This window comes from Aotus nancymaae, unplaced genomic scaffold (assembly GCF_030222135.1).
Source record: "Aotus nancymaae isolate 86718 unplaced genomic scaffold, 86718_ANA_hifiasm-v0.15.2.pri h1tg000048l, whole genome shotgun sequence".
In the NCBI taxonomy this organism is placed as follows: Eukaryota; Metazoa; Chordata; class Mammalia; order Primates; family Aotidae; genus Aotus; species Aotus nancymaae.
In genome coordinates this window covers 446,891-471,556 of record NW_026988462.1, presented here as the reverse complement: position 1 = coordinate 471,556, position 24,666 = coordinate 446,891, and the positions used below count along the sequence as shown (strand labels likewise).

Sequence of the window (24,666 nt, the reverse complement as noted above, 5' to 3'; positions counted from 1 at the left end):
TAATCTGGTTTTTATCCAAAGATTTCTAACAATGCAGATATGATTGTATTTTGAACAGATGTATAATTCCAGAAGAAATCTAAACCATCAGGTACATAAGTCATTGGTTTTCATAGAGTTTTTTCTTGTCTTGGACACTTCATGATTAAATTGAAATGTATTAAGAAAACTTCATGATTAAATTGATATGTATAAGAAAAACATTTTTTAAGAGCAGTAATCTTAATTTTTTTGAAGGGAAAGAATGATTCCACTTTATTTTTTGAGGGAGGAAAATCGTGTCAGCAAAGGAAAGTGAGGCAAATAAATAAATAATTCTTCTGATAAAGGAAAAGTAAAGGCGACAGACAAGACAAATTTTTGTTTGTTTGTTTTGTTTTTTGAAATGGGTTTTCACTCTGTCACCCAGGTTGGAGTACAGTAGCATGATATGGGCTCACTGCTACTTCTGCTTCCCAGGCTCAAGTGATCCTCCCACCTCAGTCTCCTGAGTAGCTGGGGCCACAGGCATGTACCATCACGCCCAGCTAGTTTCTTCTATTTTTGGTAGAGACAGGATTTCACCATGTTGCCCAGGCTAGTCTTGAACTCCTGACCTCAGGCAATCCGCCCACTTCAGCCTCCTAAAGCGCTGGGATTACAGTTATGAGCCACAGTGCCTAGCCAAGACAAATGTTAAGTTGTATCTATCACCAGATAAGGCTAGGAAAGCCCGATCTAACATAGAATAGGATCTGTGGGATGAAGCCTTCAGTTTAACTTCTTGAAAAACAACTCACAGTTTTAAGAGCAGTTTTCGAAATGTGGTCCCAGTCCAGCAGCATTGGCAGCACCTGGGTATTTAGAAATGTACAATCTCCTATTGGCAGCACCTGGGTATTTAGAAATGTACACTCCCCAGCCACACAGGAGGCATCCTGAGTCAGCAACTCTGAGGGTGGAGCCCAGAGATGGACATTTTAATGAGTGATGCCAGTTCAAGTTGGAGACCATCGTCTTTTGAGGATGTACCTCAGTGCTTCTCAAACTTTAATGCACATGTGAATCAACCCAGGATCTTGTTTAAAAATATATATTCTGGCTCAGTTAGCCAGGAGTAGGGTCTAAGATTCTGCAGGTGGACAGACGGTGCTAAATGGGGATTTTCTTGTGTATGGACACACTCCAGGGTGCTGTCACTGTGAAGACAGGTCCACAGCAAAGCAAGGGTCTCATAGAGACAAAAGTCACAAAGTGTCTCAAGGAAAACAGACTGTGGTCAGTCTAGGCAGGTCCTGGGCTTGTCAGTTTAGGGTTGGTCAGTTACTCAGGACCCCTTGGCAAGCCAACTGCTTTTAGGAAGTGGGTTGACTCACCAAGTCTGTTTGGTTGCGTTCAAATGGTACAGTTGAGTCATTCACTGCAAAGGGTTCAGCTCCGCTCATTCTGGCCCCTTTGCTCTGCCGTTCTACAAACTCCCACATCCTCTAGGCTTAGGGTCATGCAGCCAGTAAATCACTATGCACCTGTGTTAGTCTGTTCATGCATTGCTATAAAGAGCTACCTGAGACTTGGTAATTTATAAAGAAAAGAGGTTTCATTGATTCACAGTTCCACAGGCTGTACAGGAAGCACGGCTGGGAAGGCCTCAGGAAACTTACAATTATGGCAGGAAGTGAAGAGGAAAGAGTCACATCTTAAATGGCGAGAGAAAGAGAGAGTAAAGGAGGAGGTGCCACACAGTTTTAAACAACCAGATCTTGTGAGAACTCACAATTATGAGAACAGCCAGGGGGAAATCTGCCCCATGATTCAATCACCCCCCACCAGGCCCCTCCTCCGACACTAGGGATTACAATTCAGCATGAGATTTGGGTGGGAACACAGACCCAGGTCGTGTCAGCACCGGTTCAAAGCTCAGCAAACATTTTCTTCATCAGCTCCAAGGATTTAAACCAGCAAATTGTCTTTAACCAGAATTAACCAGTTTGGCATTTGCATTACCTCAATCAGAGCAGGTAATTGTTGAGCTCTGTTCTCCAGACCTGGGTGTAATAGATGTCTAATTTATATTCCTATTTAACTAAATATGTTGCTACTTAATATTATGCAAATGAGGCCAGCCTCCTCTGCGTGTTACCTCTCCCACATGCCTCCAGCATTGCAAGTACCACCCAATAGAGGGGAAGAGATCCCCTGCATCTCTTGAAACTATAGCTATAATGTGAAATAAACAACTGAAAGGAGAGGTAATATAATGGACTCGAAGTCCACCTGAATAACACCATAATATCTACTGAAATATTATCAAATTATTCTAGTAAACCATTCCATAATCATCTCTGGGGCTAAGTAGCCTGCAGACTAAATCCAACCCACCACCTGGTTGTCTATGGCCTTCAAACTAATATTGAGTTTTATATTTTTAAATACTTGGAAAAAAATCAAAAGAGTCATAATAGTTCATGAGATGTAAATTTCAATGTCTGTATGTACAATTTTGTTTGTTGACATTGCCTGTGACTGTCTTCACAGGACAGCAGCAGCATTGAGTAGCTGTTGCTGAGACCATGTGGACTCTAAAGCCTAAAATACTCAACGTCTTCCCTTTTTCAGAAAGTTTGCCCTCTCTGCAAACTGTGTTTCTTGCTCTGGCCTCTGTTTCAACACCTTCCTCTCCTTTCTATAATAGTTGATTTAGGCGACTGTCTCCCTAATGAACCCAGCTTCACAAGCCCGGATCTTAATGCTTCCTGTGTATGTTTCAAGCACCTCACGCCATGGGTTTACTTTTTGATCATTTTCCTGTGTAAATCAATATGAACTTAACAAGAAGAATCTCCAGTTTCAGCATAGGATTAATTAGGCTAATTTAGAAAACGTGTGTGCAAAAGACAGCAAGTAGCGTATATTCTGCAAATCATTGCATTCCTTTCTTCCATTTCTAAACCTGGCTCTAAAAAGTTGTTAAATTTAAAAACAGCAGGATTATTTCTTTCTGTGCGGTTATTTTACTTGTTACAACAGGTCTCACTGCTAAACAATTTCCATGACAAAGAAATTAATGAGCAGAGAAAACCAACCTCATAAAGCTAAGTTCACTCACATTAAATTCAATCCCAGTATTTCTCGAATTAATGTTTTAAAGATGATGTGGGTTGCCATCAGGTTTTTGTGAATAAGGCATTGACCTTTTCTCCACAAAAGATACGCAGTCTCTTTTTTTAAAAAAAAAAAGTATATGAAATTTTCTAAGCAATTGCAGTTGAGATGGTTTATGCTATTCTTGCCATCTTCTTTAATTTCAGGAACAAGCAGCAAAGACCGGAACAAAGCACTAGATGAGATTATTTCCTGAGTTTTGTTGAATAAATCCCTAATCATGAATAGGAAAACAACTGTAAGAATTCTCAGAAGTAATCTGACCAGCCAAATATACTATCCACCATGCTCAAAGCTAATGACATTGAAAGAGCTGTAGGCAGCTCTTTCTAACCACACCCATCTCTAACCCTATCTTCTTGCTGCCAATCAAGTCATTGGCCTGCTATCCAAACAGTAACTTTTCAAGGAAATAATGCGAATCTGGTGTCTAGAAATGTGGACATTACAAACTGAAATGTAGCTTGGCTCCCTTTGAGTGGTCAGTGTAGGGAATGAATGAATGTTCAGTGGTCCTCATAGACCAGGCACCACATGACTCTTCTCGTGTCATCCTCTGAACAATAGTATGAACCAGATATTATCCCCATTCTACCTGTGAAATGACTCTGAAAGGTAAAATAACTCAAAGGTACACTGCCAGTAAACGAGAGTATAACAGCTTGAACTCACACGCAGCTGAGCCGAAAACCCGTGCTCTTAACATGAGGTTTAAATGGGGAAGCTGGGTTATATCCCCTGAAATGTATATTATCAGGACTAATCATTTATATTTGAACCTCTTTGTTAAAAGTATTAGTTCCAGTAAATAATCCTATACATGTAGTTCTCTCAGTGAAGCGCTTTCACGTACATGATCTGTTTTTTTTTTTTGAGACGGAGTTTCGCTCTTGTTACCCAGGCTGGAGTGCAATGGCGCGATCTCGGCTCACCGCAACCTCTGCCTCCTGGGTTCAAGCAATTCTCCTGCCTCAGCCTCCTGAGTAGCTGGGATTACAGGCACGCGCCACCATGCCCAGCTAATTTTTTGTATTTTTAGTAGAGACGGGGTTTCACCATGTTGACCAGGATGGTCTCGATCTCTTGACCTCGTGATCCACCCGCCTCGGCCTCCCAAAGTGCTGGGATTACAGGCGTGAGCCACCGCGCCCGGCCTATGTGATCTGTTTGATCCTTATTCTTGCATTAAATAGTAAAGAATTTATTCTGCTTCGATTGGCGTGTGGCCTATCTGAGCCCAATCAAAGACCACCAGGTGCAAAACTGTAGTTGGGTAAAGTCAGATTTATTGGCTCGTTGCAAGGAGAGAAGACTGAGGCCAGAGGAACCCTGGGATGCCTCGGCAAAGGTAACGGTTTGAAGACTTAGGGGAGGGGAGGAGTGTAGGTGAAATTTAAAGGAAAGAGAGTTTTGACAGGTTCAGGGCAGACAGGGCTGTGAGCACAGGTCAACATCAGGTCTAGAGTCTAGGGGTCTGTGTCCTTGGAGACTACAAAGTTATGACAGATGCCAACTGGCACACCCAGAAACCCTTTAAGGGAAGCTCTGCACCCAGGTTGGAAATCGAGGCTGCTTGTTTCAAAGAGACTTGGATTCCCCAGGCAATTGAGATGCTTCACTCCTGATGACTTCAAACAGCAAAGCTTCTGATAGTCAATGCTTTTCCAGAATGAGGCTTCTCAGTAAGAAAGCAACAAGCACCCACAGATGAGGGTTATTTAACCTGCTATGACATCAGTGTGTCCCTGGAGAACCTGTTTCCTGCTCCCACTGCTGCTGCCTTTATCTGTATTATCTCAGCCTGGTGGACGACAGGGGGCAGAAGTTTACTTTTTCAGTCTGAGATACTTTTTTTTTTTTTTTTAATCTTATGAGGCCATATCAGGACCAGAAACCTTCAAAATACTTTATTTCCATGCAGATGTTGGCATTTCAAATGTTATGACATTTCACAACAGATTTTGATGGGGATTTGCATGAGCATGCAAAGCAGCTCACCTTTATACCTTCTTCCAGTGAACTTCTCTATAAGATTTCCTTTTTTTAAAAAAAGGGTTAAGCATCTAGGTATTTTTGAAGGCTCCTGGGTTAGTCCAATCTTATCATTTCATAGAGGAGAAATTAACCAAAGCAAGGACAACTCCTATAGTGACAGGAGGCAGCCAAATGCCTAGGCATGTAGGGCAGGTCCCCAGTGAAACCCCACGCAAGCCAGAAATAGCCTGAAGGCCGAAAGACCAGACTGCTGGTCCAGGATGAAGCCCACAACCCAGAACAGAGTCAGAACTTCTGTTCCTGTTTGCCCACGCTTTCCTGATTGATTCTTTCTGAATAATGCCTTTTAACCAATCAAATGTTGTCTTTTCCAATACTGCCTACAGGCTGCCCCTCCCCCATTCTGAGCCCATCAAAAGCCCCAGACTCAGCTATATTAGGAAGACTTTCCCACCTTCGAGTGAGGGGATCATCCCCCTGTCCTCTCTCCATGAAAGCTGTTTCATCACTCAGTAACCCCACCTTGCTCATTCTTTGATTGTCAGTGCATCCTCATTCTTCTTGGGTGTGAGACAAGAACTCAGGAACCAGTGCATAAGCCAAATTGGGCCTGGGTAGGCTGAGTGGGCAGGCCGTCTACTGCAGCAGGTAGTGTGGTTGAGTGAGGCCTGGGTGGGGTGTTGCATCTTGCAAAATGACTGAGAAGAAAATCCTGTGTCACTACCATTTATTTTTATTAGAAGCAACTGAGGCATGGAGTAATTAACAGATTCATCCCAGGTTCCAGGTAACTAACTGAAGGATTGGAGTTGGTTTTTTATCTAATTGGATTTTTGGAACTTAAAAGACACGTGCCAGTGAAGTCAACCCTAGTCCAGCTCTCACACAACTGCTCCCATGTTCTTTCCACCCTGCCACCTTGTTTGCTCAGGTCTGCAGTTTCCTAGGCCAGTACTGTAAAAGCTATCATCCATATGCTTTATCAGAAAGATCTAGAAATGAGTAGTTTTGATATTCCTCAAGACAAATCTCAAGTCTAGCCATCAAAATTAAGGCTATCAAAATTTAACTGCTGTGACAAAATTGTTTTTAAAAGATGGATAAAAGCAGAATTTAAATCAAGAGAGAAAACATTTTCTTAAACACTTATGAGTAGGAAGAAGAAAATTTTATTGGTCTTTGGGAAATGGCACATATTTAAAAATAAATAATTAGAAATGTAGGACACTCAGGCAGTTTTGATAAACAATGTAACTGATTAAAAATACTTGAACTAGTCAGAAAATAAGTGATTGCGCAGGTGTGGTGACTCATGCCTATAATCTCAGCACTTTGGGAGGCTGAAGTAGGAGTTCAAAACCAGCCTGGGCATTATAGGGAGCACTTGTCTCTACTGAAAAAAAAAAGAAAAATTAGCCCAGCATGGTGGCACATGCCTGTAGTCTTAGCTACTCAGGAGGCTGAGGCAAAATGATCGCTTGAGCCCAGGAGGTTGAGGCTGCAGTGAGCTGAGATTGCACCACTGTACTCCAGCCTGGGTGACAAAGCGAGATCCTGTCTCCCATCCCCCAAAAAATCAACATATAAATCTGTTATTGTTTCTGGGTCATTTAATTATAGAATAGAAAAAAGAAAAGTGAAGGGTGCCCCCCCTTCAGTTACTTATCAAATATCTTGATATACCAAGCGCCAGTCCAGGACTTTACATGTCTTTTCTCATGTAAACCTCTGAATAATTCTGTGAAAAAGGTAGTTATACTCCCCCTTTTACAGACAAGGAAGCCAAGGTGCTGAAAGATTAAGTGACTTGCTGTATTAGTTCCCTAGGGCTGTCGTAATGAGGCCCCACAGACTGGGTCGCTGAGAACAGAAATGTATTCTCTCGCAGTTCTGGAGGCTGGACGTCTGAGATCAAGGTATTGGCAGGACCGCGCTACGCTGTAAGGCTCTAAGGGAGAATTTTTCTTGTCTATTCCAGCTTTTGGTGGCCGCTGGTGTTCCTTGGATTGTAGAAGCATCACTCTAATCTCTGCCTCGTGTCCTCAACCCAGAATGTGGTAGGATGTGAGTCAGGGTGGACTTTGGCTTTGAAAAGTGATACCATGTTTACAAGAGATCGCTGATGGAGGGAGGCACACTAATCCAAGGGGTGGGCACCTGTGTGGAAATGTATGCCCCTAGAGGTGGAAGCCAACCAGAAGAGGATGAACAGAGAAACGGCGATCTGTGATGTTATTGCAGGAGGCCAGTACTGTCTGCGTGGTTGGGTGGGGGAAATGAGTGCTGTGTCTCAAAATACAAATCCCCAAATGGGCACCAATGCACCAGAGTGCCTGGAGGGATGCTCCAGCGATGTGAACACCTGCTGGGTGTCGTCTTTGGCAGAACCTCTGTCAAGACTCTGACTCGCCTTGCTGATGGTTTACTTCCCCAAGACTAGTCTAGAAGTGGAAGGTAGATGCTATGCAGGTCTATGAAGGAAATTGAATTTCTAAGATGCCATCACAAAATTTCCCATTCCATGTGGTCTTTTTACAAAGTGATGTTGACATGCCTTCCATGGAGAAGTGGGGTCTGTGTTCTCCCTCCCCTTGAATCTGAATGGACCTGTGACAGTGGCAGGAGACACTTTGGGACTGCCAAAGCTAGGTCAGAAAAGGTGACATAGCTTCTGCTTGACTCTCTTTGTACCCAGCCACCATGCTGTGAGGAAGCATAAGCAGCCACGTGGAGAGACCATGTGTTGGCATTCCAGGTGTCAGCTCCAGATGAGCTCACAGCCAGTAGCACGAACTGCCAGACATGAGTGACCAAGACCACAGATGATTCCAGGTCCCAGTCTTTTTGCCACTCCAGCTCGTGGCATGGAGCAAGAGGGGACCTACTGGTGATGAATCCAGCCCAACTTGCAGATGCATGAGTGTATTAATCAGGGTAATGATGGTTGACCAAATATCTGGGCACCCCATAACCTACCTAGTCAAGTTGACATATAAAGTCAACCATCACAGGCTGGGCAAGGTGGCTCATGCCTGTAATCCCAGCACTTTGGGAGGCCGAGGCAGGTGGATCACCTGAGATTAGGAGTTTGAGACCAGCCTGGCAAACATGGCAAAAGTCCACCTGTACTAAAAATACAAAAATTAGCCAGGCGTGGTGGTGTGCACCTGTAATCCCAGCTACTTAGGAGGCTGAGGCAGGAGAATTACTTGAATCCAGGAGGTGGAGGTTGCAGTGAGCTGAGTTTGCACCACTGCATTCCAGCCTGAGCCACAGAGCGAGACTCTGTCTCAAAAAAAAAAAAACAAAAAAGAAAAAGAACTCACAATGAGCAAATTAAATTGTTATTTTAAGCCACTAAGTTTCAGAGTAATAACTGGAACAAACTATTTTTTTTTTTTTTTTGAGACAGAGTCTTACTCTGTGGCCCAGGCTGGAATGTAGTGCCACAATCTCAGCTCACTGCAACCTCTGCCTCCGGGTTCAAGCAATTCTCCTGCCTTAGCCTCCCGAGTGGCTGGGATTACAGGAACATGCCACCATGCCTGGCTAATTATTGTATTTCACTAGAGTCAGGTTTTCGCCATGTTAGCCAGGCTGATCTCAAACTCCTGACCTCAGGTGATCCACCCGCCTTGGCCTTCCAAAGTGCTGAGATTACAGGTGTGAGCCACTGCACAAACCATTTCTAATCAACAATTGGAAGTGTGTTGGTAAAGTGAAAATAATAGCAACTGCAGGAGAAAGTGGCTATCATCAATTTGTGAAAGCCAAAGCAGAAACGGCTGTGCAGGTGCAATTAGACTTGAATCAAAAGCTTCAAGAAGGCATGTTTTCAGAAGCTAAGTAAATATCTCATAGAGGATAGGGAAGCTCTCAGCTCTAAAAAATGCAATTTAGATGGCGATTCCAGGGAGGGAAAAGATAAGCAGGCACCCAAAACAAGTAATAAAATCAGAAAGTTTGCAATTAAAATAAGATATTTAAAAGATTTAACCAAGGCTGGGCGCAAAGGCTCACGCCCGTAATCCCAGCACTTTGGGAGACTGAGGCCCACAGATCATGAGGCCAAGCGATCAAGACCATCCTGGCCAACATGATGAAACCCCGTTTGTACTAAAAATACAAGAATTAGCTGGGTGGGGTAGCACGCGCCTGTAGTCCTAGCTACTCGGGAGGCTGAGGCAGGAGAATCGCTTGAACCTGGGAGGCAGAGGTTGCAGTGAGCTGAGGTTACGCCACTGCACTGGCGGCAGAGCGAGACTCCATCTCAAAAACAACAACAACAACAAAACAAAACAAACAAAAAAAAAGCCAAGATTTACTCAAAAGGCAAAAATATGACTTGCCCAAGGACAATATGAAATGGGTCATTTGCAAGAATGGTGTCAGGAAAGATGAGCAGAGATCCATCCATCCATCCTCCTTTCTTTCCCTTTCTCCTTCCTCCTTTCTCTTCCTTTTCCTTTTAGTTACTGCAAATCCCAGACCTATTTTACCTCTACAAACTTAGTATATAGTTCTAACTAAAAAATGCACATATTTATGTAATCATAATAGTATTATCATGACAAATTTAATATTTGTTTTCAAAAATGTCATTTTGCAGTTTTTTATTTAACATTAGGAATCAAAAAAGGCAAATTTGGTTAGATTCTGGTGGAACTGCCTTTTTTGTTTTTTTTGCAAGGATGCTTCCTGGGTGGCTTGATGTACTTTGTGCAGCTTCATAGTGGGAGGCACATATCTGGGTGTCCCACTCTTAATGATGGTGAGATTGGTCAGTGGGGCTGGGTGCAGTGGCTCACGCCTGTAATTCCTGCACTTTGGGAGGCCGAGGCGGGCGGATCACTTGAGGTCAGGAGTTCAAGATCAGCCTGGCCAACATGGTGAAAACCCATCTCTAAAAATACAAAATTTAGCCAGGTGTGGTAGTGTGCGCCTGTAATCGCAGCTATTCAAGAGACTGAAGCAGAGGATCACTTGAACTCAGGAGGTGAAGGTTGCAGTGAGCAGAGATCGTGTCATTGTACTACAGCCTGGGCAACAGAGCGAGACTCCATCTCAAAAAAAAAAAAAAAAAAGAAATTGGTTGGTGGGTTCAGCTGGTGACAACCTTGTCCCTCCAGTGCAGTTCCCCATCAACCTTTCATCTAATGATTTTATTTGTTGCTGACCTTTGCTTGAATCAATTGGCTCATTGGGGACCAGAAAAAAAAAGGGTGATTTCCTAATTTCCATTCTTTCAACATGTATTAGTTATAATTAGTCTATAAGGAAGAGTCTCCCTCATCAGCTATGGCTGTTTGCTAATCATGTAATCACGATAGGCCTGCAGAATCCAGTTTTCCAAAGGGCATCGGACTGGTCCACTTAGGAAAGCCTTAGGGACAAAGATGAGAAATATAGACCTTGTAGGAGTACGAGAATGAAAATGTTAATTAGATCGGAATAATTAGATGCAATAAAGATTCTTTTAAAAAATACAAATTAGGCCAGGCGCAGTGGCTCATGCCTGTAATACCAGCACTTTGGGAGGCTAAGGTGGGTGGTTCGCCTGAGGTCAGGAGTTTGAGATCAGCCTGACCCAACATAGTGAAATCCCTTCTCTATTAAAAATACAAACAATTAGCTGGGCGTGGTGGCAAGCACCTGTAATCCCAGCTACTAGGGAGGCTGAGGCAGGAGAATCACTTGAACCCAGGAGGCGGAGGTTGCAGTGAGTCAAGATGGCGCCATTGCACCCCAGCCTGTGCAACAAGAGCAAAACTCCATCTCAAAAGAAAAAGAAAAAAAAATCACACAAATTAGATTGTGAGGCAGGTACCGTATACCCATTCCCTACTATACTCTAGATCAGCGCTACCTACTGGAAATACCAAGTGAGCTCCAAAGCAAGCCATAGATGTAATTTTAAATTTGGTAGCCACATTAAAAAGTTTAAAAAATGGGGAAAAGAATTTAAATGTTTTATTTAACGCAATGTATTTAAAATATTTCAACATGTAATCAATATAAACATTATTGAGATTTCACATTAATCTTTCATGCCAGGTCTTCAAAATCCAGTGTGTATTTTATGTTTATAGCACATCTTGGTGTAGACTGGCCACGTTTCAAGTGCTCACCAGCCACATGTGGTGAATGGCTACCCTATTGGACAGGACAGCTGTAGACATTTTATATTAACTTGCACCTTTACAACAACCTTGCAAATTAGACATTACCTGCTTTTAAAAAAAAAAATTATCTTTTTCAGACAGAGTCTCACTCTGGTGCCCAGGATGGAATGCAGTGGTGTGCTTAGCTCACTACAATCTCCACCTCCTGGGTTCAAGCAATTCTCCTGTCTCAGCCTCTCGAGTAGCTGGAACTACAGGCGCCCACCACCATGCCTGGCTAATTTTTGTATTTTTAGTAGAGACAGGGTTTCACCATATTGGTCAGGCTGGTTTCGAACTCCTAACATCAGGTGATCCACCCGCTTTGGCCTCCTGAAGTGCTGGGATTATAGGTGTTAGCCACTGCGCCCGGCCTTTTTTTTTAATGTGACAAAGTTGAGAGTCGGAGAGGTGGAACTTCTTGTAATACGAACACTGAATGCTGCAACTGGGCCTTAGCCAACTGTCTGTGTGCAGAGGTGCCTACATCTGTTCCCATCTGGATCTCATAACATACAGGAGCCCTATTTCCTCTTTTGTAGGGCCAAACAGGTGACTTGGGGCTCCATCTCTTGTTTCTTCTCAAGAACCTTCTCTCTCTAGTTTAAGGCCAGCTTCTCCCTCAGTGGCTTCTGTGCTGAATTGCATTTAGCACCCCTCATTCCCCCACCACCCACCTCCTGTCCATCACTAGTTGATTGACTCCTTATCATTACTCCCATCTGTCCACATTTCTCCAGCCCCACTGCCACTGGGCTGCACAGGGTCACCTTCATCTCAACGCTGGACACCTGGGATGGTCTCTTGGGTGCTCTGCTCACATCCTCTTAGCCTCTCTCCAGTTCCCTTCTCACCAGCAGCCAAGAGACCTTGTCAAAACCTCACTAACTTGGATCATGTCACTGACCTGCTTTGGATTCTCCCCCAGTTTAAGGTAAGCACCACGTGGTCTGTGAACCCTGTATGAGCTGGCTCATCACCAAGGCCAGCCTTCTCAAGCACCCTCCCCAGCCTCCTCGGAGTTCATCTTTCTCACGGCAGGGCCTTTGCAGATGCTGTTGCTTCTGTGTGGTCGGGGTTTTCTCAACCTCGGGACTACTGATGTTTTGGGCCAGGTAATTTTTGTGGGGGGTTGTCCTGCACATATTGCATGTACAGCAGCAGCATCTCTCCCCACCAGCACTTTCCAATCAATTGTAACAATCAAAAATATCCCCAGGCATTGCCAAATGCCCCCCGCCTGGAGAACATCAGCCTGGAGTGAACTTCCTCCCCCTGCCTATCAATCTCCATCTGGAAGCCACCTTCCCAGGGAGCCCTTTCCTCACTCTCCAAGTTAGAACAGGCCTCTCTCCTCATGTGACTCTTTGATCATTATTTTTTCTCACTGGACTGTCCACTGCTGAGGATAAGAGACCGTGACCTCTTCCACCCACCTTAGTAATTAGACAGCCTAAGATAGTATCTGGTACATAGCAGACACTTAGTATGTGTTGGGTGAATGGGGAATAAGGGTATCTAAGGCCAGATCTGTCTACTCCCAACAGACATCCTCTTTCAAAAATCCAACCTATCACTTATGGAGGATCCTCTAGGCTCTCTGTTATGGCTATGAGGAATCGTCTTATCCCCACTGTACAGATGAGAAATGGGTTTGAGCAATGCTCAGATACTGTAGTGGGAGAGCTCAAGGTCCAAGTCTGGGTTTTCTTACCCCAAAGTGCAGGCTGGTTGAGCGTGAGTATGGAAATAGATGTCCAGTGCTTTGGTGCAGGGCTCTCCCTGTTCTGATATTTTGCCAATAATATGAAATAAAATGTAAAGAATGGCCAGGTGCGGTGGCTCATGCCTATAATCCCGCACTTTGGGAAGCCAGGGCAGGCAGGTCACTTGAGCCCAGGAGTTTGAGACCAGCCCGGGCAACGTGGCAAAACCCCGTCTCTATAAAAAATATAAAAATTATCCAGGCATGGTGGTGTGTGCCTGTAGTCCCAGCTACATAGGAGGCTGAGGTGGGAGAATCACTTGAACCCGGGAGAGAGGCATAGGCTGCAGTGAGCCAAGATCGCACCACTGCACTTCAGCCTGGGGAACAGAGTGAGACCCCAGCTCAAAAAAGAAAAGAAAAGAAAAGAACATCTGTAAGACACATGCTAGAACAAGAACCTCACCGGGGCCAGTCAAGGCCTGCAGGCTATGTCTGACAGGATGAACTTGGAGAGAAACAAATGTAAACCTACATTTAAATTTTAAAAAATCCAAACAAGAACAGGAAAGAAGCGTTGCATTTTCACATGTGGTACATACGTTAAACCACCCAACAAACCAACACCCAACTCCAACCCTCCTTCCAGATTCGATGGTGTTTGCTATCAAGGAAAAGGAGGATGATGAGATTTCCCAAACTTGTGACTTCCCCATGTTTGTTTTGACTCCTGCCTCCCAACTGTCATTAGCAATAAAAACATTAAAATAGTAAAAGACACCAAATAAGAGAACTGCCAGGCAGCCTTCCACTTCAGTCTAGTTGGAAAGGAAGCCCAAGAAACAAAGAGGGTGGCTGCCTTAAGATGGAAAAAGAAGAAAAGAGAGCCAGCGTGGTATGCTTCCAGAATCTGCAGAGATCAAAGACTTCCTGAAGTATCAATCAAATCAATCACTGTGCTCTCTGGAAAGAAAACAGCTACAATGGAAATGCTGGGAGCTGAAGCAGTGAAAGCTAAGGGAATTTATCGGTAGGCAGGGATTCAGATTTGCACATCTTGATTTGACACTAGTTTTAGAATCGGTACCAAAAAAAAAAAGAATCCTGAAGAGGCTTTTGTAAGAAATTTTTTCTTTACTCTCAATAGACAAGCACTGTTTCAAAAAAATCTGCTTTAAAAAAGTCAACAAAGCATACAGTGCATCTATTTATGACCAGTGAAGCACTGTAAGAACATAAATAAGAGAAAGTTGGTCTTTGCCACTAAAGAGAGCTATAAATTATTACTGTTGTTTTGGGACCGTTTAAGAAATATTTGAAGGCTGCATGTGGTGGCTCATACCTGTAATCCTAGCACTTTGGGAGGTCGGGGAGGGTGGATAACTTGAGGTCAGGAGTTTGAGACCAGCCTGGCCAACATGGTGAAACCCCGTCTCTACTAAAAATACAAAAATTAGCCAGGTGTGCTGGTGCATGCCTGTAATCCCAGCTATTCAGGAGGCTGAGGCAGGAGGACTGCTTGAACCCGAGAGGTGGAGGTTGCAGTGAGCTGAGATGGTGCCACTGCACTCCAGCAGAGCAAGACTCCATCTCAAAAAAAAAAAGAAATATTTGAAACACAGCACTTTATTTCTTGATATACTTCAACCACCAGAAGTTACAATTACTAACTTACAACTTTACACAGATCTGCCCACAAAAAGTGAGTCCAGAGAATCAAATTCCTCTCAGTGTGGATCTGGTCGTTCTGTTCTCTGAACTTCGTTAACGCTGTACTGCAATTCAGTCTCATAAAAGATGATCCGGTCACTTTGATTTCATTTTAAGGTAAAGGAGGGTACAAAGTTCACTACTTAAAAATCATTGATTAAGAAGGCAATACGACATTTTCATGCTAGTTTGTGTAATAATTTTACTGCGTAAGAAATTATAGAGATTGCATAAATCATTCGGTCAACAGCATACAGAGAAGAACAAAACATTGTTTGGATTAAATAAAACAGCAGGAACAACTCAATTCCTAAAAATACCACAAATTCCCCGAATGTGGCTCCATTTGAGAGAAAATTTTGCATTTTCTGGATAATGTCTGTACTTTTATTAAGCAGAATGGAAAATGACTTTACAGTTAAAAATACTAAAAAGCAGCTTACATAGATGTGTTGCCCTCTTAACCCTGGATGTAACAAAAATAAAGATGTGAGGCTGCCTGCTCTTGCCTAAAGTGTGGCTTCAACTTTCTATTGATAGTAACTGTCTATGTAAAATATTATATATAACCTCCTATAAATTGAAATTGCACAAGTCAGAGCATCCAAAAACTACTGCAAGAGTCAATTTCTTCCTATGGGGAAAAGCAAATAGATAGACTAATGTTAAAATCTCCATTCCTCATTCAATTATTTGCCCTATTCAAAACATAAAAATACAAATAAATATTTCCTTACAAACGAAGTTCACACTATATTGTTTAAAAAAAAGAGATAAAAAACAAGAATCTTAATTTGTTTTGTCATTAAATAAAAATGCTAATATACAGACATGTTCATTATTTATACAAATTGTAGGAGTCAGTCTGTCCTTTCTCGGCCATAACTGACGTTTAGTAGTGCTGGTCCATACGCGACAAGGCTCAGATCCTAAATGTATGTTCAATTCTTCTAAAAGTTGCTCAAGATAGTTTTTTCTCTTTTTCTGTTTAATTAAAAAAAGACGACTTTTTGGAATTTTAGAATTACATTTGAGTTGTCTGAAAAAATACAATTTCAATGCAAAAGTCACAACAAGCATTCAAGAGTATATTGCTGGTGCTGTCATCTTTTTGCATGTCTTTGTTTTCATAGAAAAATCAATAAAATAAATAACATGTCTAAGACTTTTAAATGGTTAAATGTAACCACATACTATTAATGATATGCCTCATGCACACACACGCTCAACCTCAAAACATGAAGGAAAAAGGATCAGACATCTTTCTTTTGCATTTGTTCTAGCTTTCTTCTTAGCAGACCATAATTCTCCTTAGTTCCTGATGCCGTGGGGTCAAGCTGCAAGGAGATTTCATAGTGTTTCTTGGCCAAGTCTAGATGTCCCCAGCGATGATAAAGCACAGCTGAAATAGCAGGAGATGAATTTCACTGGGAATGCTTCTGAGTAACGTGCCATATTCCTACCCTCTTGGACAAAGAAATATTACAGATCCTCTGTAAACAGTTTTCAAAAGTCAATTGTATAAAACAATATTGTTTGTACTGAAAACGTTATTTATTGTAATCACACTCCCTGGTGATTATCCATTTAACTACTGCCAGTTACTCCTAGGGCTCTTCAGAGCACTAGATAAGGTACATCTGCCTACAGTCACATTATTACATAAAGAAGTAAAAAGAAGAGTACATTCAATGTCTCAGTGCTGCCATGAAAGTTCCAGGAAGCCAGGCTGGGTGTGTGAAGAGGGCCGATGGATGCTAGGTACTGTCTAGAGCCTGACTATGCAGAAGTTCAGATGTTTATTTTAAAGAGATATTTCCCTACATCGTTTGGTGAAGTGATAGCTTTTTGGGGCCATTTGGAAATAAGGTCTAATATCAAGAGCTGACCCTAAAATGATAGTTACAATAAACCTAATCATTTGGATGATTAGCCTCTGATCATTACAGTGATTTTGTTAGTAAAACTAACTTTCTATATGGGCAGAAGATCACTTGTGGATGCTTTCTGACTTTTGTGAAGAGAAGCTTCAGAGTTGGTAGAGAACAGCTTTGGTGCAAAACATTTCTGTGACTGAGCATTCTAACATCAACATGCTATGTTCTAAACATCTTAACCATGGAGACGCAAAAATGCAAGAAATGAATTCTAGAGAATAAATGATTATAAATGCATGTTAGCCAAGGCATAAGGGGCCATAAGAAAGACCAGGCTAGAAGGGGAAGGTCTACTCTGTAAGAAGGAAGGAAAAGGAGGTAAGTTCAATGGCAAGCTTCCAAAGCACCTATGATTAATTTAGTAGGAGAACTCTTCCTAACCATAGCCTCATTCCCTTAAGCCAATCTCATCTTTCTCAGTTTAACACAAGAAGGACAATCTGAGTTTACTCATGAGAAGGTGATGAACAGAGTGGGCAACTTTGCGGCTGTTCTGGTCATGTGATTAAGATTTGAAAGTGTGGCCATCACTTTGCTATCTTTTTAATGTAAAAACAAAACCAAATTTTAAAGCCAGGCTAGCTTTGAAAAAAACTACTGTCCCAACTTTAATTTTACAGACATGTACCCACTTCATTAGAGTAACATAGAATTTCAACGATTTAAGTTGAACATTTTTCTTACCCAAATTACCATGGTAACTTGCAGCATTTGGATTTGCTTTAATTGCCTTGAGGAATAAAGCTTCAGATTCCTAAAAAATGAAAAACATAAAAAGGAAGCTATTTATTGTACATGAAGCTCAAAGCAGTTCCCAGTTTTATCACCTATGGTTCTCAAACTTTTAACCTCTTTTTGTATCACTGCATTCTTCCAGAAACATTCAGAAGGCCCAGCAGGGCCATACTCTGCCAAAGAGAGGCTGACAAGGGGCAGCAGGAGGGAGTGGTGGCCGCAGAGAGGGGATGAACATGCTCGTGAGTGCCACCACCTGCCTCCCTGCAGTGGTTGGACTTCTGCAACGTTATGCAAGTCACCCAGGGCAGGGTGTGTGAGGATGACAGGAGGCCCAGTGAACAGGAGAGGGCTGAGCCCTGGAGCACACCCACGCCAATGCCACTTCCAGCCAGCACCAGGAAACTCACTTCCAGAGCTCTCAGGGTAGGAGTCGAGGCCCATTTCCTCTCCCTCAAGAACCTACAACACGCTGGGCAGCCCAGAAGCAGCCCCATTCATCTGGAAAGAATGGGCAGAAAATGAGGAAGGAATGGCCACCTCTCATCTACATTGTTGCAGTACTGGACATGACCATGACCAAATGCCCCGATGGGTGTGAATTGATTCTTAAGCGGCTTTGCATTTCTTCCAAGTCATACTCACTTCCAACCTGGCCACTAAGAAGCAGGGCAGAGTGTCTTCCTACCCTGATCACTGCTAAAAACCGTTGGCTGGCTGGTCCCTTTCTACCGTAATGCTGAGAAATAAAGATGCCTACCTGTTTTTATTGACATGTGCCCTGGGGTGTGGGTGGTGGGGCACTGTTTACTCCACCCACCTACACATTCCTAAAGGGCAGCATGTTTTAATCAGTATCACATGCTGGGCGTGGTGGCTTATGCCTGTAATCCCAATCCTTTGGACGGTCAAGGTGGGCAGATCACTTGAAGCCAGGAGTCTGAGAGCAGTCTGGCCAATCTAGTGAAAAACCCCATCTCTACTAAAAATACAAAAAATAGCCAGGTGTGGTGGTGCGAGCCTTTAATCCCAGCTACTCAGGAGGCCGAGGCAGGAAAATCACTTGAATGGGGAGGCAGAGGCTGCAGTGAGCCGAGATCGCATCACTGCACTCCCGCCTGGGCGACAGAGCAAGACTCAAAAAAAAAAGAAAATCGTTATCACATACTGAGCTTAACCAACCAAATCTGTTGGTGTGGGGATAGTTTTTGTGCCTTCTATCTGGGTCACACATGAATTTCTCCAGGTGGGCTCCCCACATTTGGGACTGTGCATTTTATAATGTGCAAGACCACCAGTTCCTTTGCCCTGTTATGGCCTGTCGTACTCCTGAGAAATTGGCTGGGAATGTGGGTGACCATCTCCAAAACCATGACATTTTAGACAGAGGTGGCAGAGAAACACTTGTATTTCAGAAATGTCATCCAAGAGGGACTTAAGACATCAAGACAACATATGGGATGTCAGTTCAAAGTCAGTGTCTACATTCCAAGTTTCAGGGGCTGAAACTCCTTCCAAGAGGGTCAAGACTCCAGCTGTATCAGGTAGGCTGCAGAAAAAAACGTCAAATGGATTGTGTAGTTTTGCAGTGGTTTCTGAGTCACTAGGCTGTCTCTGATGATTTTCAAACATTTCCATTTAAAACCTAAAACTTGAGACACAGAAAGGTCAGGGAACCACATCTACTTAAAAATGCTTCCCTACCTGTAAATGAAGTAGTGTTAATTAGAGAGAAATGGTTAAGGATACAGTTAGGAGTTTTCTAGGGTTCCTAAATTCATGTATTCATTCAGCTAACTTCTCAGATGGCCTGTGAGGGCAAACATCATTCAGGACATCAAAGAGACAGCAGTTTGGGGGACACAGTGGTGCGGAAGACAGGGAAGGGCTCAGAGCTGACTTTGTTAGAGGGCCACTGCTCTCAGCAGGGTGGGGCCCAAACTCTGCAGGAGGCCAGTGTGAAGGAACTGGGATGAGGAAGAACAGACAGAGAGCACTGGGCCAGGGGACAAGGGAGGAAACATGAGTCAAGATTTCCAAGTCAGGGCAACAGAAACACAACACCATGTGGACAAAAGAAGGTGTGTCAGGAGGAAGAGCTGGTTTGAGGGGAGGTGAAGGGTGGCCTGGCTCTCTCCAGGTCACAGGGGCAGCCCCTGGGCCTGTACCTGGGCCTGGGAGCAGGGATTGGAGGGGCTTCTTTAGAGCGCAGCATCTGTGAGTATTCAAAGCCCATGAAATGTTCATCTATTAAATCAGGCTTTCCAATGGCCCCATCCAGGAAAGCAGTGAACTGTTTATAAATTCATCTGTGGAGGTCTCTAGATGTGTAAAGACCCAGGCAATGAGCTGATTTATGCCAATGAACCAATAAACCCACCTTAGAGTCAGGGATATTTTTTTCTCAGCATAAAGGGGAATAATAATGTATTATTTTCAGAAGCGTATTAGACAAAATGTATTCAACAAAGGTGTGGGATGAGAAAAGCCTTGCAAATTGTGCCTCTAGGTAGGAACAAGCGCCAGTCTCTATGTCCAGGCGAGGAAGCCCGGGTGGGCGGAAGTCATTTCAGCCACAGCAGCCACCCAAGAGTGCTCTGGGGCACAGGGGCCGCTGTGCCTCTGCTAGAATAGGAAGGGTAACATGGGTGACCTGATGTGAAGTTGAAACCATGAATCACGCAGGAAGAGAATTACTCTCTATTCTCCTTTCTTCCTTCTGATTGCATCGGGGCTGAAGTTTGCACTGGGTGGTGGTGTGTGGGTCCCACCCTCTAACACACCTGCCAATCTCTCCTTGAAGCTGAGAGGGGATGATCCTCTGGCTTAGAGCCTTGGCCAGCAATAGTATCTGGCTGGGACTTAGTATGATTGTTTCACTTTCAGTTACCCTGTATTTATAGTAATGATGCAATGTTTCTCCTTTAAATATATTCGTGTTAAAAATCTATTTAAATAAAAATATCAAGTAAATAAGTCAGGTAACATCTAGATGTGGCAAAAATAAAAAACCATAAAGGTGTGACATAAATGTCTGAAGTTTGGGAAACTGACTCTATCAATATAACCTGCTCTTAAGCTACAGGCCCATCGGAAATACCACTTCTGAAAAAGAAATCAGCACAGGAAGCAATGCTGTAAGCACTGAAAAGCGTTCCTTTTGTATTTTTGCTTGATCACATTAGCCTGAAATTGGAAATTAAACAGCAAAGAAGTAATATAAATTCTAATACATTTTAATGATACCTAGAGAGTCACTGAATGATCACTAAACTAAAAAATATATATGTATGTGTATATATCTGTATATGCACATGAACCACTTGAGAGTTGCAAATTATGTTCTTGTGCATGTTTTTGTATCACCCTGTCAAGAGGTTGGGCAGATCACTATCTCCATTTTACAAATGAACAAACAGGCCCAGAGAGGCTAAGTGACCGCGATTAGGTTTTAAAAAGGACTGCTCAGATGGGATTTAAAGGTGTCTAGGGCCGGGCGCAGTGGCTCACGCCTGTAATCCTGGCACTTTTGGAGGGCGAGGCAGGTGGATCATGAGGTCAGGAGATGGAGACCATCCTGGCTAACATGGTGAAACCCCATCTCTACTTAAAAAATACAAAAAATTAGCTGGGTGTGGTGGCATGCACCTGTAGTCCCAGCTACTCAGGAGGCTAAGGCAGAAGAATCGCTTGAACCCGGGAGGCAGAGCTTGCAGTGAGCCAAGATCCTGCCACTGCACTCCAGCCTGAGCAACAGAGAGAGTGAGACTCCTTCTCAAAAAAAAAAAAAAAAAAAAAAGGTGCCTAGAACCACAGATATAGAGAGAACACCCACTCTGCACATCAACATCTCAAAACAGGTTCTGGAAGCCTGAACATTTCAGGGCCAAATGATAGATGCATCTGATCATTTTACAACTACTTAACTGTGTGCTTCGTAACTGCCCAACAGCAATGGAGATACCAAACCAGGACTGAAGGCTCAGCTCCAACCTCAAGAAGCCTCCAGGCTTTCTAAGGAGATTTACCAAGTGAATAATATATAAAACAGCAAGCGCATGGGTAAAAAGTGAGTTGTTGGGCAGCAGACACCTGCCCTGCCATCAAGATAGCTGGGCTGGAGGTCCTGCAACTCACTGCCACATCCGTTTTCTCTGGAACATCCCGCCCAGTGCCTTGCCAGGAAACAGGCCCTCTCACTACATCCTGAAACAAGCACTGCCAGGGATGCAGCTGACCATTAGCAAATGGTATCATTTTTGCATTACAAGAGGAAAACCTAAATAGCCGTTTAAAATTCAAACCCTTAATTAAAAAAATACATTGAACGCTTGCTTGGTGGCTGATGCCATGGCTCAGGAAGTCACATCATGTCCCCACACTTGGTAGCTGCTGAAGAGCTCGTCCTGAGTTCTGTGTTTCAGATTTCATCATCTCTTTCCTTATCTTAGGCCTAGTGCCTTGGCCTTGATAATTAAAATGCAAAATATGTAGAGAAAGAGGAAGTTGATTTCTCCATTCTGCTTTATAGAGTATTTTCTACTTTATTTGAGGGGGAAAAGAAAGAACAACGTGAAGTGGAAGCCAAATGAACGCTAGGTTCTATCTCCTTAACAGAAATTCCAGCAGTTTACAGACTGTGGGATGAAAGAAAAATCAATACAATGATTATATAAGCCAAGCTTCAAAAAGACTCGCTGTAGCTGGGTCACTGGAGGAGAACTCAGACTTGGGACCTATCCCAGGCTGACAGATGGCTGGAAAGGTCATTACAAGGGAAACCTATAAACCTCACCTCCTTCCCCTGCTACACAAGTAGATTCATAAAAAAGAAAACTAAACTCTCTTCAAAAAGCTATTTCTGGAGCAAAATCTAGAAATTTAAAACATGTATAGTGAAGCTATTCAACTGCCCGACATTGTAAACTAGAGAAATGCATGAAATTATCTTACTATTGTTATTGAAAATTATACTGATGACATGTATAAACAGAAAAAGAGAGGTGAATAACAAATTGAGGTCCAAATGAGAAATGCATTCCATTATTTTACAATTACTTAACTACTTAACAGCTATTAGCTAGTTGCTGCCTTTAGGACTTACACATAGGCTGAGTGATCGATATAAGATATAGCCCCTGATTCTGAAATAAAGTATTTCTCTTAAAAAAGGACTAAGGCGGGCCAGGCGCGGTGGCTCATGCCTGTAATTCCAGCACTTTGGGAGGCCGAGGCGGGTGGATCATGAGGTCAAGAGATCGAGACCATCCTGGTCAACATGGTGAAACCCCGTCTCTACTAAAAATATGAAAAATTAGCTGGGCATGGTGGCGCGTGCCTGTAATCCCAGCTACTCAGGAGGCTGAGGCAGAAAGAATTGCCCGAACCCAGGAGGCGGAGGTTGCGGTGAGCCGAGATCGCGCCATTGCACTCCAGCCTGGGTAACAAGAGTGAAACTCCATCTCAAAAAAAAAAAAAAAAAGGACTAAGGCACTGCTTCTGTGGTATCTGTGTTCAACACCAGGATGCTAGTTAAAAATGCTATTTCCTGATCTGACCTAACCCACGAACACAATCCCTCGCAGGGAGAATCTGGGCATCTCTGCTTTAACAAGCTCCCTCGGTGTCTAATAGACAAAGTTTACAACCAGTTCTCTTCAACACACAGGGAGTTATGCACAGCCTATTCCTGCTCCACCCTGGCTGCCAACTGGAGCAAAGATTTAGTATCTTGTGGTTTTTGTTGGTCAGAAAACTCTGGGCCTTGATGATGGCCTATATAACTCAGATAAAGAAAACTCTGGAAGCAGCAAGAACCAGTCATGCATTCTCCTTGGGCCGGTTATTCTTTTGTGCAGAAGACAGAACCTGCAGATAAAACCCAGAGCTCCAGTCCACGTGCACGTGATACAGTCTAACCCCGCTGTGCCAGGGCAGGGGTACCTCTGGGGATGCACCGTGGCTGCCTCGAATCCTCCTGCACCAGCCTGCCAGGCCACTGACTTCAGCCATTCCACAGCTCCCTGCCTGCTCTGCCCTTTTCCTTGGGCCTCTCTCCCTCTCTCCATGTGTGAACAACAGTGGTTAATTCTGATGAGAAAGGACACTGGGTTTGGCCCCACATCGCTGTCTTTGAAGCAACTTTTCTAGGGAACAAACTGGCCAAGCCACATTGGTGCACCGCTGCCACTGTTTTGGCCTGATTCCGAATTTAACTGGGCAGAAGTAACACTTAACGGCTTCTGTCAGATGCTGGCATTAACTGCAAGAAATCACAGCCTGCGGTTTACGCACCTTGTATTTCTGGGATTTCCCCAGCACGTTTGCCAATGAGAACATGAGAGAGTGATCATTAGGTATTAATCCCAATGCCTCTCTTCCAACTGCTTCAGCTTGGGCTAAATTACCTGGGAGGAAAAAATGGAAAAATAAAAGACATGTTAATGCTGTACTTGCATTTTAACCTCTATAACTAACAGGGCTTATGTGCACAGCATATGACAATTATGAATAAACTACTTAAGAAAATCTATGTAGATCATGTAATACACACACACACACACACACACAATGCATGTGCGACCCTATCAGTGGCAAAGTCACAGAATTCAGCACATTTCTGACACAACACAAACAGCTTTTGATTAACTTCTATAAAACCATCTAAAACCTAGTTTTAATTTTTCCCCAGATACTAGTTATACCCAAACAAATCTGCAAAATAAGAGGATTACAGCAACACTTTCATAACTGAGAATTTATCACACTGAAGTACACATATGTATTTTCCCTGGAAGCACACATTTCTGCTCTACACCATGTAGATGATCAAATTAACACTATCATTAAAATATTTTTATTGACACATAACTGTACATATTGATGGGAAATGTGATATTTTGATACATGCATACAATGTGTAGTGATCAAATCACGGTATTTAAGACATCCATCACCTCAAATATTGATCATTTCTTTATGTTAGGAACATGTCAAATCTTCTAGCGCTTTTGAAATATATCATAAAGTGTTAACTACAGTCACCCTACCGTGCAATGGAGCACTAGAACTTATGCCTTCTGTGTTCATTCCCATTAACCCACCTATATTTATCCCCGCCCCCTCCCCAGCCCCTAGTAACTATTGTTCTAGTCTCTAGCTCCACAAGGTCCATTTTTCCAGATACCCCATGAGTGAGAGCATGTGATATTTGCCTTTCTGTGCCTAATGCCATCATTTCTTAAAGAACGTTTGGATTTTTAAAGTGAGGCAGGCAGAGTAA

The 24,666-nt window shown here is 43.1% G+C and overlaps 1 protein-coding gene across 3 annotated transcripts in view; it reads right to left on the bottom strand.

Annotated features, from left to right (window-relative positions):
- Positions 1–14,884: 14,884 nt before the first annotated feature.
- TMTC4 (transmembrane O-mannosyltransferase targeting cadherins 4) overlaps positions 14,885–24,666 on the bottom strand; it is a 73,407-nt gene continuing 63,625 nt past the window's right edge. For all 3 annotated transcript variants that reach the window (XM_021677380.2, XM_021677379.2, XM_021677378.2), the window contains 3 exons: positions 23,679–23,791; positions 17,334–17,403; positions 14,885–16,114 (listed from right to left, as the gene is read on the bottom strand). In XM_021677380.2, the coding sequence (XP_021533055.2) occupies positions 15,966–16,114; positions 17,334–17,403; positions 23,679–23,791 (332 nt within the window). In that variant the 3' untranslated portion in view covers positions 14,885–15,965. The remainder of the gene's footprint in view (positions 16,115–17,333; positions 17,404–23,678; positions 23,792–24,666) is intronic.